At 36.1% G+C, this 15,712-nt stretch overlaps 1 protein-coding gene across 2 annotated transcripts; it reads left to right on the forward strand.

The window, feature by feature from the left end:
- The first annotated feature begins 247 nt into the window (after positions 1 to 247).
- Positions 248 to 14,526, forward strand: LOC104911381. Of its 2 annotated transcripts, none has more exons than XM_031553880.1 (4): positions 248 to 1,278; positions 1,686 to 1,866; positions 4,841 to 4,942; positions 11,417 to 14,526. In XM_031553880.1, the coding sequence occupies exons 1-4, from the start codon at positions 1,076 to 1,078 to the stop codon at positions 11,618 to 11,620; spliced, it is 690 nt and encodes a 229-aa protein (XP_031409740.1). In that variant the 5' UTR covers positions 248 to 1,075; the 3' UTR covers positions 11,621 to 14,526. The 2 variants fall into 2 exon arrangements, with proteins under 2 accessions (XP_031409740.1, XP_010710796.1); XM_010712494.3 differs by having other exon boundaries at positions 253 to 1,278; positions 10,621 to 14,526.
- The last annotated feature ends 1,186 nt before the right edge of the window (positions 14,527 to 15,712 follow it).

The following is a 15,712-nucleotide window of genomic DNA, read 5'->3' on the forward strand; positions in this document are numbered from 1 at the left end:
GGAAAACTTTTTTTTTTAGAAGTACGAGTTTTAAAACTAAGGACATCGTCTACATTGTTTTCTTCGATTATCATTGAGACTGATTTAAAACCTTTTTTCTTTTAAGATCCGAAGTAGGAAACTAGTCTTAAGAAACTGAAGGGCTTTCAGCCAGAGAAATTACTGCACTGCTCATAAGACAGAAGATTCATCCTAATAGTGTTCATGTTTAACTGCCTGGAGAGAAAATAAATAAAAAATACTTTGTTTTCCAATTAAAAATAATTATTGCCAATCTAACAAAAGCTTTCAGAAAAATGTAAAGCCAGCTTTTAGTATCATAGTTTCAGTTTCCTTTCTTTTTTTCCTTACACTACTTCAGTTGCATTACGCAATAATGTCAGCATAAATACCCTGTTGGTTATATAAAGATATGGAATAGAAACTTGGAAATTACTTGTTTATGGAAGACTTGAGGGTTTCAACTACTTTGTTAATTTCTGTTTAGACAGTAGCAAGAAACTGCTTTATGTGAAGCATTTTGCAATGGCAAATGTTTTTAATCTCAGAAATATATCTTTTCCTGGCTAGCACTTAATATTACTATTAGTTTTTCATTGCTTCTCTGAGAAGATTATTTCATAGTCAGTATTTTGATTAGAGATCTTTACAATTTATTGTTTATATGGTCATATTTACTCTTTTCTTTGCTGACCTCTGATGGAAACAAAGATGTGGTCATTAAGGGGGGAACACAAATCACGTGACTTAGTATTCAGCATAATAAAAGTCTGCAGCTGAGTGAGTGGATGAGTTCCTTTTAAAGTCAGCGGAGAGGCAGAAACATTTTCAGAATGTATTATCTCTAACATATTTTTGATGTTTGTTTCAGGAAAAGAGGTGTGGCATCCTGTGCTCTGCTGACTATGTTTATTAGATATCTATTGACTCCATTAACCCTGGGAAACTGGACTCTGCATCCTGAACTGTAGAAATCTAATGAGTCTTATCACAAAAAGTACAGGCAAACAACAGAGATGATGAGAACAATCTGCAAGGATATGATGTGATACTAATTTGCAAATTATATAGGCCCATGAATAGGCCATTTGGCTGTTCCAGACTACTTGCCAGAGTGGAAGAAAGGACAATATATATTTTGCACAGCTGGAGCAAAATGCCTATGTGGATGCTGGAATGGTCAAGAGAGACAGGCACTGATGAAAATGATGTAAGCCACGATGCAAGTAATTTGCCAGCACAGGAAAGCTTTCTGAGACCTCTTTGTTATGTGAGATGGTGAGTATTTGCTAGAAGGGGATTGAGGACTCATGAGAATAAAAAATAAAAATTCAGAAAACAGAAAGGATGGGTTGAAATAATGAAAGAAAATATTAAATAAATATTCAATCAATATTAAATTAGCTCATACAATGAACATAAGAGAATGTGAGGTGATCTAAGAAGATGTTATTGCCGATGGAAAGTCCAGATGAATTGTCAGTGAACTGGACACAGAATAATCCTTAAGAGAGACATTTCAGATAGTTTGAAAATAAAATATTTTGTCCAGTTTTCAAACTGTTTTTTTAAACTGACAGGTATATGGACTGAATCTAGGACCAAAACAATGTTCTATGGAGTTAATGTTTTATATTGTGTTCAGGCTTGATAATTCTTTCTCCTTTCTTTCTCTTTCTTAATAGTTCCCCTGTGATTATTTCCTGTGATTCTTGCCTTCAGCTACATGTCTATAATGACAGCAAAGATCATTCGGAAATGTGTTTGTTGGAAGTTAGTACAGGAGCATCAACACAGCGCAACAGTGATACCTTGGTCCATAAATCTGTGACAACCGAAAACATCATCTCAGCCAGTCATTCATGGGTGGGTGACATTCCACTGAGTTGCTTTTTGATACAGAAATGCTCGGTTCTGCTTTAACTAGAGCAGAGCTTCTATCACAGTCCATTATATCAAGAAAATTAAAGAACTGCAGGTGGCCTGGAGAACTCATTTTGAAGATTGTTTTGGATCAGTTACTCTGTAGCTCAGACCTCTTTGTCCATTATGAAGAAACAAACACAATTACTACTGGTCTTGATTAATGATAAGAAAAACAGAGTGAAAAGGGGAACGTTTTTCTCTTCAGTGCATAGAATGGTAGTTCACTGAAAATTAGCTAAAAATCAATAACGTGTAATGCCAGAAAACAGATTTTGTATCTATCTGACAAATTATTTGTTAGATAAAGAGGCTAAAATGGGGAATCACTATTAAGTGTTTAATCCTACAGATCACAAAATTCCAACTTTTAAAGATACAAAACCTACTAATGGATATATTGCTATATAATGTATTCCAAATAATGAGGTTTCAATCAGAAAATTTTTTTCAAAGAAGTTCAAAGTCAATCAAATTCAGATTTATTCGAATATCTAATTTTCATGCAGCTTGCTAATGGTTCAGAATACACCCATTGAAGTTAATAGTAATCTCAAATAAAAGTATCCTTCAGTAACTGAATTATTAATTTTTTTCATAGTCAGATTTGTGTCTTCAAGATTAATACACAGCTCTCCTTAGGTAAATAAAAAAGTACATGTAAATATTTACTAAAAAGATTTAAGATTAGATTTATGTTTATCTAGATGCATATTTTATGGTAGAAGGACGAGCCTCAGTATATACTTACATAATATGACGGATTATTTCCTTATAGCCTGATAGTCCTTGAAGATACCAGTTATGCCAGGCAATAAGCAAGGGAATGCCTATTGTCTATGATTGGGTTGTAAGAGACAATTTTAAATTGTATGTGAAGCTTAACTGCAAAAATGAAATCAATTAGTAGATGTGGCAAACAGTAGCTCTTCCTACCAAAAGATCTAAATCCAGCTTCTTATAATCTAGATAGGTTCAGGTGGTAAAGGTGAGAAGTGCATTTATTTACTTCTGTAATGAATATTTCCTTTTGATCCCCAGCCTGCCTTTGTTAATCTTTCTCAATCCAAGAAAGCCTCGCATACTGTAGTCAGAGCTTTAATATAGAAGGCTGGGAGCAAATTGAAGCAATGATACTGGGAACCACTAGGAATCTGGAAACAATTACAGCTGCAACTGAATTTAGCTACAGCATATGTGCATACAGAAATTTCAAATAAAGTAGTACTGCTAGCACTGTTTACGGATTTGTGAATTGCACAGATTCTTACATGATCTTTGCTTTGGAATATTTTGTGAAGATTCTTTTGCTACTGGATAAATGAAATAGATGTTATGTGGTACCAGTGCTGAATCCCAAAATCACGATGATCTTAGAGGTCTTTTCTAACTGTAATGATTCTATTCAGCTCTATGAGCAACATTTCCGAACACTGCCTTGGACAGTAGATGCAAGACTCCTCAGAATCTTTACCATGTCTTTTGTCTGCAGCTGTTGTGAATTTCTTCCTGCAATTTTTCTTTTCACTTTTATTTCTAGACTTCTTCCCTTCTTAGATTGAATTTCATCTACTGAAACAGAGTTCTCAACTTCAGTATGAAACGTATCAGGGAATAAACTGTAAATGACTGCAGTTTACAACAGGGTGTTCATAAGCTGCCCTCACATAAAAGCAAAGAGCTACAAAATAAGTGCAGTGAAATAATAAAAGATGTAATTCACTGATCACTCACTTATCACACTAAAACCAATGCCTGGTTCTAACAGATGTGCCATATTCTTTCAGATGAATGAAAAGAGTTGGTAGTAATGATTAATTTTTATAATGGTCAGAATGAAGATCTTGGGAAGATTAACATGAATCTTATTAAATGTTTTTGCATCTATTGATGTCAGTTTACTTTGAAGCTTACAAGTGAGTTTTTGCTTCCTCTTCAAGCTGGTAATGATAGGCATTTTGTCTTCCTCTCTTCCCTTCCTCTTCCTCAAATATCTTTAGATTCAGTTAATACCTGAAGGACTTGTTATACTTAGTCTCAGTATATCTCCCCTGATTTGGTGTTTGAATGAGCTATATACTAAAATGTACAGGATAAGATGCAAAACAGCCATTACTGAGATTCTTCTTCACTAACACCACTGATAGAGCAGCCTCTAGTGCTGCATAACTGATTATGGGATAATTCACCACAATTTTTTCCTTTTTTTTTTTTTCATGGAACCAAGTGATGGTTTTAAGTGATGTTTGTACCTAATTTTTCATCCATTTCTTTGAATTTGGCAAGTCTCTTGAATGATCTGTTAAAGCTAGAACATAGAACGGGCTTTTCTCTGGATCACTGAGAAGGTCAAGAGCAGTGCTATTTGTAGCCATTATCAGTGGCATGTGCAGACTCACGAATGATTAATCTCAGGACAGTTTAAGTACTCCCCATAAGTTTCTCTCAGTTTGTCTCCCACATCCATGAGGACTTGTAGTTTTAACCTCCATATCATTAATTCCTTGCCATCTCTCTATCTCAACTGCCTTTCCTTTAAAAATACTACAGTCTTGAATTAGGCCATTATTTCATCCTTGAAAATCAGTTTCAATTTACCCAGTTCACCACTTTTTGAAACCAGAGTAAGTCATGATTGCTGGGGCCAGAGGGGAGTTGCCTGAGAGATGTGAAGTGCACTGAGCTAATATGTAAGGCTAAAGTATAAAATTTAAGTTATAAATGAAAGTGACAAGCAAAATTTTTCTCCACTTAGCTTTATTAATGATGCTTTTTTTTGTGTGTGTGTGTGTGTGTGTGTGTGTGGTTGTGTGTGTGGTTAGATGTATTTATTGTCATTGTTTTTCGCTGTAATTTCATTTCATAATTCAGTTGGCTTTTTACTTTTTTTTAATGGCATCACTTTTTTTCCATGCAGATTATTGTCATAGGATATGTCTGTGTGGTCTTCCTGGAACAAACATATGCAGATATTTATCTAAAGAAGCAAAGGCTTAACAGCGGGCTTATTTTTAAATATGTGAGTATGCGGTTGAAATCAAAGCTGTGCAGATTGTCTTTTTAAGGCGACTAATAAAAACGGCATTTGTTTTTTTTGGTTGTAGGCCCAATCATATATCTGGTGACATCCTAAACATTGTCTTCAAACATTTATTTAATTACACAAAAAGTTCCACAAAGAGCATAGGGAATATTTGTATTCTTTAAATTTGATATCTTTTGAACTACAGTCAGAATCTTGAAGAATCAAGACCCGTATTAGTTTATCATATGGTGAGCATTTTTTGAGAAAGATGATGAGAATGAACATAAATAAGAAAAAACATCACAAGAAGAGAGATTTAAATGATGAAAGAATTTGAAAGAGAAAGGAGAGGAATATGAGCTAATGTATCAAAAGTTCAAAATTTAACTTAAATTGTAGAATGAGAATGTCCCTCTTCTCTGATAAGTAGTATAACAAAAAGGAAAATGAAAGGCAATTTGGAAGCCATTATAAGGATTTTTTTTCTGCAACGTATAATTAGGTGATAGAAATAATTCTCAGGGGAAATGAGACCAATTACGCAAGGAGAAATCCAAGTGAGATGGAATATTTCCATAGATAACTGTGGTACCTAGAGTAGCAACAAATGGTAAGCAAGCAATGTAATAATGCTTATTGAAATAACCATTAAGCCTTCTGCTCTAATGCTACCATTCAAAAGCAGATATTATCTGCAAAGGGACAGTTTACATCACACCTACGTGATAGAAGGATCTTCTACCTCCTCCTCAGCTATCTGGTGAAGACCACTTTCCATATTAGTGGTTAAAAAGAGCCAAAATCTTTTCTTATGTAGATCTAACCAAGCACGACAGCAACAGTACTTCTATGTATCTGTCTAAAATCCTTTAACAAGCATGAATTTGACATTTAATATATAGTATCGGTAGCTTTCAACTACCAAGTATTTGCTCAATAGACTGAGAAATTTCTTCAATTTTTGTTAAAAAAATGATAAAGACAAAAAAAAAAAAGGCGAAAAGGTATCTAATCTTTAGTTAATTCATTAATTAATCAATCGATCATAACAAATCCCCTGATGGCTACTTCTTTTCATTACAGAATTTTTCAGCTTCAGTGGCCCTTTAACCACCCTTTGACTTTTCATGACTTTTCATTGATTGTACAATTTTCTTTTTCAAGATTAAAATTTGTATGGTACTTTCAAATCAAGGATCTTTCTAGAGTGGGTCAGGTCTTCCACATTCTGGGTGTCTTTCATCTTTATTACCATCATTTTAAGTACAACATGGAAGTATGATGACCTTGTTGAAATCATGATGACAGTGACACAAGGCAGAAGTAACACAATACTTCTTGTGCTGTAAGTGCAGGGACAGCATACATAATAATGTTGTCTTACTGTATTTATGCTAATTATGCAAAATTATGGGGTCTTTTAGAGGTGATTCAAAATGGGCAGACAAAATTCCCAAGACAAAATGGCAGTGCCATTTATGTGTATTTGTTTTCCTCATTGTGCAATTTCCAGTGTGAATTACAGAGGTTAAAATTTTGGTAAGCACTGGTATGCTCACAGCAAATAGGTTCTGTTTCACTTCTCTCTTCTATGTACATCTTAATTGTTTAATGTAATATTTCTACTTAATTATAGGAAATGTCACTTACTATATTGATGGGAAAATGAACACGGGCAATGTAAGTGACATTGTACATTTTTACAATGTGAGAGAAAATGACTAATTATGAGATAGAATAAATTAACTCATACATCAAATATTTCTGAGAGGTGTTAGGAGGTGGAGATAGGAGGTTCCTCTGGCTTAATCTTTCTGTAAAGGAAATTAGAGTCAAATTATATTGGAGATTCAAGAGCAGAAATTCTCTTCATGGCCTAGAAGAACATATAACAACACCTAACATTTACAGAGACATAGCATATCATCTTGAAGTTTATACACTGCAAGCATCACTTCATTTATCACTGGAAGTACACTGTAGCATCGTAGCATACTCCACAAATTTTATTAGAATGTATGAATTCAGTCATGGCTACTATAAAACAGCTGGAGCATGCGTGCAGGAGAGGGTATACACATAAAGAGGAATCACAATGAATTTCATGAAGTTGAAGCTGCAACTTGATGACTTTAGGTCAAACATGGAAAAGTTCTGAAAACTTGATCGTAACTAGTAAATGCACTACTATAAGTCTATAAATTATTTCTATTCACTGGTCCAGAGATTTAACCTATGGCAATCCCTTGGGATGAATATTATTCATCCAGAAATAAGGTCATATTTCTAAAGAAGTGCATGTACTTCAGCTTTACTCTATCTAACTTAGGTTTATTCTTTCTTTCTTTGCTTTCCTATATAAGAATTTGTTGCTTTCTATCAAGTTCAAGTTGCTTTTCTAGGTTTTAAGGATTAATCAGGAAATTGCTTGAGGAGCAATGTTTTCGGAGAAAAAAATAAAGTATTTTTATGAGGAATCACCATTCTGTACATGAACTCTTGATGCAGAATGCAACATTAGGCTAATACCTGTTATCTCTGAAAGTTCATGATAAGCAGCCTGACAAAAGCTTTCACCATTTCCTACTCAAATTAAATACATCTCTTCCTCAGGCTAAGGGATCAATACGTAAATAAATACATACATACATATATAAAGCTTTAAAAAGGAAAGCTACAATTTATTCTGGAATGAAGGAATTCTGGAGAGGTGTCAGGGAAGGTAAGCTGGATCAGTAGATGCTCAAGATGTTGAGCCTTGCAGAACGGGAAAGTCCAAGTGGCAAAAGAAGGGAGAAATAAAAATGAGAGATTGAGGTTCGTTATTAAATATTAAGAAAGTGATAAACTTTTCTTCTATTAATTTTGGTGAACTCTATCAATAGAGTTCATTTTCATTCCAATATAGATCATAAAGAGATTATAAAACCTTTGCATTTTCCACAAAAAAATAGAGTTTGTTTTTCCAGACAGCTGTACTGCTAACCAACATTGCACAGGCATCACTTCACATTCCTCCCCTGCTGCCTCCCTCCTCTTATTCCTTTCCCTTCCACATTCCTATACATATATTTAGAGAACTCAAAATGCTGCTAACTCTCCTGTCATCACAAAGACAGCAGAAATAAACATAAGTCACTAATAAATGTTACATCCCTAAACTACAGCATGAAGAAAGATGGCCTCTTTCCCAGAAGCTGTGCACTGAATATTGAAATCTGTTTGCAAACCAGCACTGAATGCTGTGTTGTCAGCCAGTGCACGTAGCTAAGTGCAAGTGGTGCAGACTGTAGTTAATTAGTAAGTTTTGTTTGCTAGGCTGTGACTACAGCAACTTTCTTCTCATAAAATATCTTTCATGTACATAACTAGAAACAAAATGTTCCTCAAAGAAGCTCTGTCCGTGTGTTTAACTGTTTTCTCTATAGAGCTGCCAAGTCACAGTCTCCCAGATAAAAACAAATCAATGTTATTGTGATCGTATAAGGGGTTCTGAATTTCTCTCTCTCTCTTCACTTTTACTGAAAGATTTCCTCTTGAATTTATGTCTTCTCTGTTATTTTTAATGCATTACTGTGTAAAATCTCTTTCACGTGCATCTATATATAAATTAAGCGTTTCATGTGGTTACTGTAATGTAGATATAATTACTCTATTGCACATTCTAAAAAGAAGTTGAGAATTAAAACAATTACAAAGAATTTAAATAATATGAAAATTCTATTAATTCATATGGAATTATAACAATTATATATATATGGCTCAATATATTTGTGTTGTTGGAAAGAGTAAATTTTTTTTAAAAAGATTTTTATTTCCAGTGTGAAGCGAAGAACTAGACTTGAAGTGTGGAAGACAGGAAAAGTGCCTGATGTAATTTCTTTTTCCCTCATTCACAAAGATTTATTTTGAAATCCAACCTGATCAGGATTTTGGAAGGTTATTTATTTGTTTAGTCTGCAGTTTCAGTCTCTTGGTTCTAATTTGCTTTCGTCACATACACTAGAGTAAATGGTATTCAACTCCATTGAAGTCAATGGAACCATGCACAGGTAAAACCAATAGAAGAAAATTAAACCTTTCAAAGAAAACCTATTGCATTTCTTTTGAGAAGCTGAAATGGGTAAGTTTAGTTAGTTTATCACTTGTTGAAGTCTGACATTGCATAAAGCATTAGCAACTGGAGTCTACTGTCAAGACAAGGATAATGAGCAAATCCGAGTTTATAAATGGTTGACTGGAAACAATGGTGCACAGATAACCTGGAGAGGTTGAGAAAGACCTCACTGGAGTTTATTTGCATTGCAGTTCTATTGGAAGTCACAGAATCTTGGCTTCCTACCTACTTAGTGCCATTTATTTTTGATATGCCCCAAAGCATCCCTGATGCTTATTAAAATAGAATGGTGTCTAGGCAGCCAGTAACGCTACTGTATCTTGTTTAAACAGTTGCTCTATTTTTAGAAGTTCCAAAAAGCTTCAGTATACAACTTCAGCCCAGCTATATCTGTTGATTCATGCAGCTTGTGAAACCTTTGACCTAGATTAAAAAAAATACCAATATTTAAGAAGGGAATCCACATAGCTTTCAGGATCCACTTAGTGCTGTGGTTTAACAAACTGTTCTTCTCATTCATATAATTTTATTATCCTGTTTTTGGTTTTTTTTGGTACATCGTACAAATTCTTTGTGGCTGTAATCTAAACAATTCCACTTTGCTAATACATATAATGCATTTTACTTATCAACTATATAGTGTCTTTATACATCTCTGCTCAAAATGTGGGGCTTTTTTTGTTGGTGGTGGTGTTTTTTGTTTTGGTTTGTTTTTTTTTGCAAAGTGTCACAAACACTATACATGCAAGAATTTCCCTTTAATCTCATTTTTGTGTCAAATTCCTTCTGCAGTTTCTGGATGCAAGCCAGCCGTGTTAGAATGAAAATTGGAGCTATTCTCTGTTCAAGCCTGCCATAGTTCTCACAGCAGGGAATATTAGTTTATAAATTACCCCAGAGAGCACCGCCAGTCATAGAAAGCTCCATAGATCCACAGGAGCCAAATCACACCTTTCACTTCTATGAGCATTCGCATCCCAAAGTAAACAGTGTTTACATTTAAAGCTGCACTCAGCTTTATAAAAGACCATTCTGCCTCTTTTACCTTAGTTCTGTCTTTGACACTTTTTTTCTTATGGCTTATATTATATTTTACTGGGCAGAAAATATAGTGGAAAATAAGCTGTATTGTCTAATTGTTCCTTACATATAGAATAGATTATGACCATCAACAGAGGAACAAAGTGCCAGCTTATCTTAGTCAGTTTGTCCTCGTTGTTTCTCCTAAAAAAGTGGAGTTTTGAAACTATGAGCATTGTGAAATGATGAGTCCCTGTCTTGGGAGCTGACAGCATGATAATGCCAGAACACAGAGAATATCAGTCAGATAGAATAGCCTGTAATGTGGTACATAAAAGGACAGCAAAATATCCCCTCTAAAATAAAGGCTGTCAGACTAAAGGATACATTGCTAGAGCATTTCAGTAAGCGTATCACTATATAAATCACTGCAGTTACACAGCTGTAAGTCTTCCCCGCAAGAAATAATTATTTGATGACAATTGTTTTGGCAGCTTCTTACTCTTGTTTAATACTTCATATTTCCTATCTGCAGGGCTGCGATGGGACATTAGGTGGTTGTGCTGTCTACAGCCCTATCTTGTCAGTGAACACACTGGAGAAGCAGTTTGTTACTTAGAAGGTTTAGGCACTCCACCTACAAAAGTTCTGGACATTTCACAGAAAAGAAATGGTACATAGTATGACCCAAAGACCTGGCTGTAAAATTAGATTTCTAATTAGAGGATAAGATATAAACTTGTACACTTGCATTAAATTTGTTTATCAGAGGTTTCCTAAGCATTTAGTATATTCTGGTCTGGAGTGCCTCAGAGTGAATATAAAATTAAATTTAGCTAAACTTTGCTTGTTTATGGCTACATAGTTTGTGTTACTGAATCTCTCTATATACAGAATGCAATTAAAATCTAATTGCCACTGGAGAGAAGTCACACTGGCAAAACTGCACATACCCTTCTTGTGTCTAATGGACCACACAGCAGGGAGTAGCATCATTTAAACGTCTGTGAGGAAACAACACAGAAACGTATCTGAGAACAGTGATCCAAGGCAGGCCTGGGGCCTTTTTTGTGTAATAAAAAGTGCTAAGAGAAGGGAAATGACATTATAAAAAGTAAGATTTCACAAATAGAGAGGCAAAGAATTAAGTTGTGAGTTGAGGATTGTACCAGAAAGATTTAAACTTGGCTTGAGGAAGGGTTTGAGAGTAGAAAGGAATATCATCAGACACCTGGGTTAAGGTGATGCTCTGAGTCTGTGCTATTTACTTTAGTGAGGTTGAACAGCTGATTTCCATTAACATGCATGACTCTCTACCTTCCCACCAACAGCTCCAAACCTGCAAATACCTACACCTCCCTTGCATCCAGCTCATCTGGGAACTTTTGGGATGGATAGGTAGTGGCAGGAGAGCATTCTCATGCCTTATCATCCCTTCTCAACCTGTCCCAGTACTAGCAGAAACAGAAGGATGGATTGTATTCTGCTGGCCATGCACTCCCTGCAGTCCTCAGATGTGCTTTCCCACCATCTGAACTTAGCTCCAGAAGTGGGCATTGAAGAATGGCCCTTCAGTCTCCAGCTGTTTGCAGGAACTTCAGGTCTGGAGAAAAACATTTTCCATGTTCTCTATGGATGGTTTATGTTTATTTGTGTTCAGATAAAAATCTCTTCAATTGTTTGGGAACGATATGTCTTTCCTCTTGGAACTGAAAAACATAACCTTTGTGAGATAGACATAGAGAAAAGCAGCTGGCACTCCTAAGCTGTGACTTGGCATGAGCAAAGGATATTGAGATAACACAGTGTAAGGAAAAAAAAAAAAAAAGTTTTTACTCTCCCCACTAAAGACCTGACTATACACAGATGTAATGTAGGCATGGGGGAGGCTGGAGGGAGAGGAAGATCCAGGAAGAAACACGATCTCTAAGCCCCTGCACTGAATTTGTTTCTTGTTTGATAGAAGTCAATGGAAAACTCATATCAGTGTCAATGCTTTTGTATGGTTTCTTTTTGTTGTTGCATTTATCATGCCCAGATAGACAGGTGATAGTTAGAAAACTGCACATGCCTGGAATGCTTCTTCCATGAAAATGTGACAGATATTTACAGATGCTATTACAGTAACAAAATGCTTTAGCCTGCATTTCTAAAATTTCTTGATGGTTTCCATTAATCATGAGTGCAAGTCTTGTGATTATAGTTTGTATTACAAGCATTATTAAATTTTTTTTTTTCCTGAGATTTTTATTCCCATTTCTTCTAGAACTGAAATGATTAGGAGAGGCTGATGGAGTCTGAAATTAAGCCTCTGTACAGGGAAGAAAAGGTTCTGCATTAAGATAAATAAGCAAATAATGCTTAAATGCTAATCTTAGGACAACAAATTTGAAACAATATATTTGAGTAAAAAAAATCCCTATATGAATTACTTACCTGTATTGTTCAAAGAGAGACTAAAATGCATTTGGTATAGGGTACACAAATGATGACATTTTCTAAAAGATGCTTTAAACAGTATGCCTTGGATGAGAATACCTTTCTTATCTAATGAATGACATCAATCCAAGCAGCAGCACAATTTCCTCATTGCTGAATACAGAAGTCGTTCAAAATCTGCAGCTACTTCATCATAAGGCAGTTCACCCTGAAGACTGCATCCCACCCGAGCTGCTGGCTCCTCACTGCTTCCCCCAGCACTTGGGTGCTCAGATTGCCTTTTGCTGATATTGCACCTGTTGGCTTAGGGCCTGCATGAGTCTTTCCATGCATCCACAGCAAATGTTCACCTTGGAAGCTGTGGGAGGTTAGTAAAACAATGCAAGGAAGTGTCAGGTAGCAGAAGGTCACATGGATTTCCTAGAAACCTCAGACAGCCTGGCAGCTTTGAAGTGTCGCTCTGCCTGACCCTGCATGCCAAGTTCAAAACCCAGCAATGGCTGCCTTCACAGCCAGCCAGCTGAGCAGAAGGCAGAGCTGTGCTCCGTGGCCAAAACACAGATCCTCATCCTGTGTAAACAGGGAAGCGGCTGAAATACATCTCTGCCAGTTGTCTCTACTGAAGGCCGTGGGCCAAGAACTCAAAGGGCATGTCTACACAGCTCAGACCAGCGGTGTGTTACAGATCTCTGAGCTGGCTTAAGAGCATTTGGTATATGGTGCAGCAGTGTAGTTCCATACTGCGATATTGAGTTGGCTCTCAGAAGCCCCTTGGACTGGCAGTTAACTTAGCTACGAGAAGTCCTGGTTACTGCTGTGTGTGTACGGTGTTAAGGAGATTGTTTTTCCCTGCAGTGTTGCATGATACTACAAACAAATTCACACAGCTCTACCTGGTGACAGCAACAGAAGCTTTTTATACCCCAAAATGTGAAAATGTTTTGTTTACTAGTTACGCTTGAATAAGCAGGAACCAACCCCACTTTGGAGAGGAAAATAGGTTTTCCCTGCTATAGTGGACACGCTCCTGTTGGAAAATGCATCAAACACTTTTGTCTTCATGGCACTGTCCATACCTAGCCCTTGCATACTGAGGATGCTAGAAAATTTGAAATCCTTTTCAGTGAGCCCAGTGATTAAAAATTACTTTCTACTTACTTGAAATGTTCCTTGAGGAAGCCTATGTCAGACAGACATGCACAGCCCCGTTACTGATGGCAGCAGAAAACCACTGATGGAGCTGGTCAGTGACATCCCACTGTCTTGTGCAGCAAAACCAGCTGAGGCAAATTCCAGATCACTTCAGGAAAAGTCATCTTATAAGCATCTTACAAGCAGTGTCTGTAAATTCTAGGATTTGCATGATGCCCCTTTTCAGAAGGAACCTGCAACACAGTGTGATTGGCCCTGTGCACCAGGATACACAGGGATCTGTACACTGCTGCACAAAGTGTTTCTATAAATCAGTGCTGGAGAGAGGCTGTTTAAAATTTGTCTCTTTGTCCCTTGAGAGGGAGCAGTCCAGTGGGTTTATTTGTTTTATCATGCTCACTGCTACTTAAAAGAAGACAAAATGTGGCAAGCAACTCATTAAGAGAGATTGGATCTATGTTAACATGCAAATGCTAATCCATTAGGACCCTGCTCATACACCAATCAATCAATTAACTCGTCTGCCTATGTATTGTTCATTATTTGAAAAATGGTTTTAATCATTTAGGTATGCATTAATTAATAGCATGCCTAGTTAAAAGGAAAAAAAAGAAATTTAGTTGTCTTTGGGGCTTACATATACAAATATTTAGTATTCAGCCATGATTCTGTGATTAAGATGTATCATATAGCCAAAGATAACACAAGGACTTCCAGAAGTAGAGATACAGAGCAATTTCAATTTATATCAACGACTTCATATGTGTCCTTTTTAAAGCACATGATAGAATAAGCCACTCTATATGTATATATATATATAATAAACTCAGAATTGCAGAAAAACAAAACACAACAAAAAAAACCCCAAGAATTAAATATGATGGTTTTTTTTGTTTGTTTGTTTGTTTTTGTTTTTATTTTTTTTCTATTTCAGAGTCATTTCTGGGCCAAAATAATAGCAGATGGATACTACCTCCCTGACTTCAAATAAATAAATAAATAAATAAATAAGGAGATTAAAAATTGGCTAAAATTTAAGTGAGATGGCAGTAGACAGAAAAGCCATTCCAAATGGAACTGGATTTTCTAAACAATAGCGACTTTCCATTTTTTAAAGAAGAAAGAAATAGATAAAGAAGGAATGGGTCACAAGAAATAGGTGGAAATTCTAAACTGGGCAATGGATTTATAGTGGGACAGGTAAATTGGAACTGATACAGAGATATCTGTAATTATTTAAGACTAAAAAAAGCTGAGCTTTCTGGATGTTCTGGAAGTAAGGCAGCATAATTGCACAGGTGCTGCATACTGGAGTTTGGGAACATCACAGAAAAAGGAACTGCAGAAGTCAAGGTCAGAGAAGAGTGATATACATGAGAATTTAAACAAAGGTGACAGTCACAGGGCATTTCAGTGACAGATTAATAGAAGAAAAATAGGAGTTGAGGAAAGTTCAGGATCAAGGATGAAATGCAGGGAACAAAGAGGTAAAACTAAACGTGAAGCTTGATTTTGTAAGAGGCAGGAATAGTTGGATGGGACTGCTTCTCTATTACATGCAGTGCTGTTTCTTTCCTTTACTTGGATGTGGGTTTTACACAGGTGAGTAATCTCTTTAATTTCATTGTCTTTCAAACCAACTGTTGCCTTCAGAGAAATCTGTATGTAACTACGGCTCACAGATGCAATGATTTGCAGTCTCAGCCTTCAGTCTGATTGCAGAGCTGTCTCAGGGCCTAATCCTGGTCCATTATCCCTGTGAAGGACTCTAGTGCCCCATTTGTACTGTGAGTGAAAGACTCCTTTTTTCCATGACAGCCTTCTCCATGTGATGATTTCAAGAATGTTTTCAATTCTGGGACAGAGAGGAACATGTTGTATCCTGAATCTTTGCATTTCATGACTGCTTTGTCTTTCTCAAGTTAGTTCAGCGAGGCTAGGGAAACCCATGCATTATAGACAGCTAATTCTCTGCACACTTCTGCCTTGTTAAACATGACTCACACAGCTCAAATTGCAGAGTGTTTATCCATTTG

The sequence above is a fragment of the Meleagris gallopavo genome, chromosome 6, assembly GCF_000146605.3.
Source record: "Meleagris gallopavo isolate NT-WF06-2002-E0010 breed Aviagen turkey brand Nicholas breeding stock chromosome 6, Turkey_5.1, whole genome shotgun sequence".
NCBI classification, from domain to species: Eukaryota; Metazoa; Chordata; class Aves; order Galliformes; family Phasianidae; genus Meleagris; species Meleagris gallopavo.

Excerpts from the sequence above, each read along its gene's own strand:
- LOC104911381 (XM_031553880.1), top strand. The coding sequence starts at position 1,076 with ATGAATAGGCCATTTGGCTGTTCCAGACTACTTGCCAGAGTGGAAGAA. Across the intron at positions 1,279-1,685 it reads CCTCTTTGTTATGTGAGATG|TTCCCCTGTGATTATTTCCT; the intron begins GTGAGTATTTGC and ends CTTTCTTAATAG. Across the intron at positions 1,867-4,840 it reads TCTCAGCCAGTCATTCATGG|ATTATTGTCATAGGATATGT; the intron begins GTGGGTGACATT and ends TTTTCCATGCAG.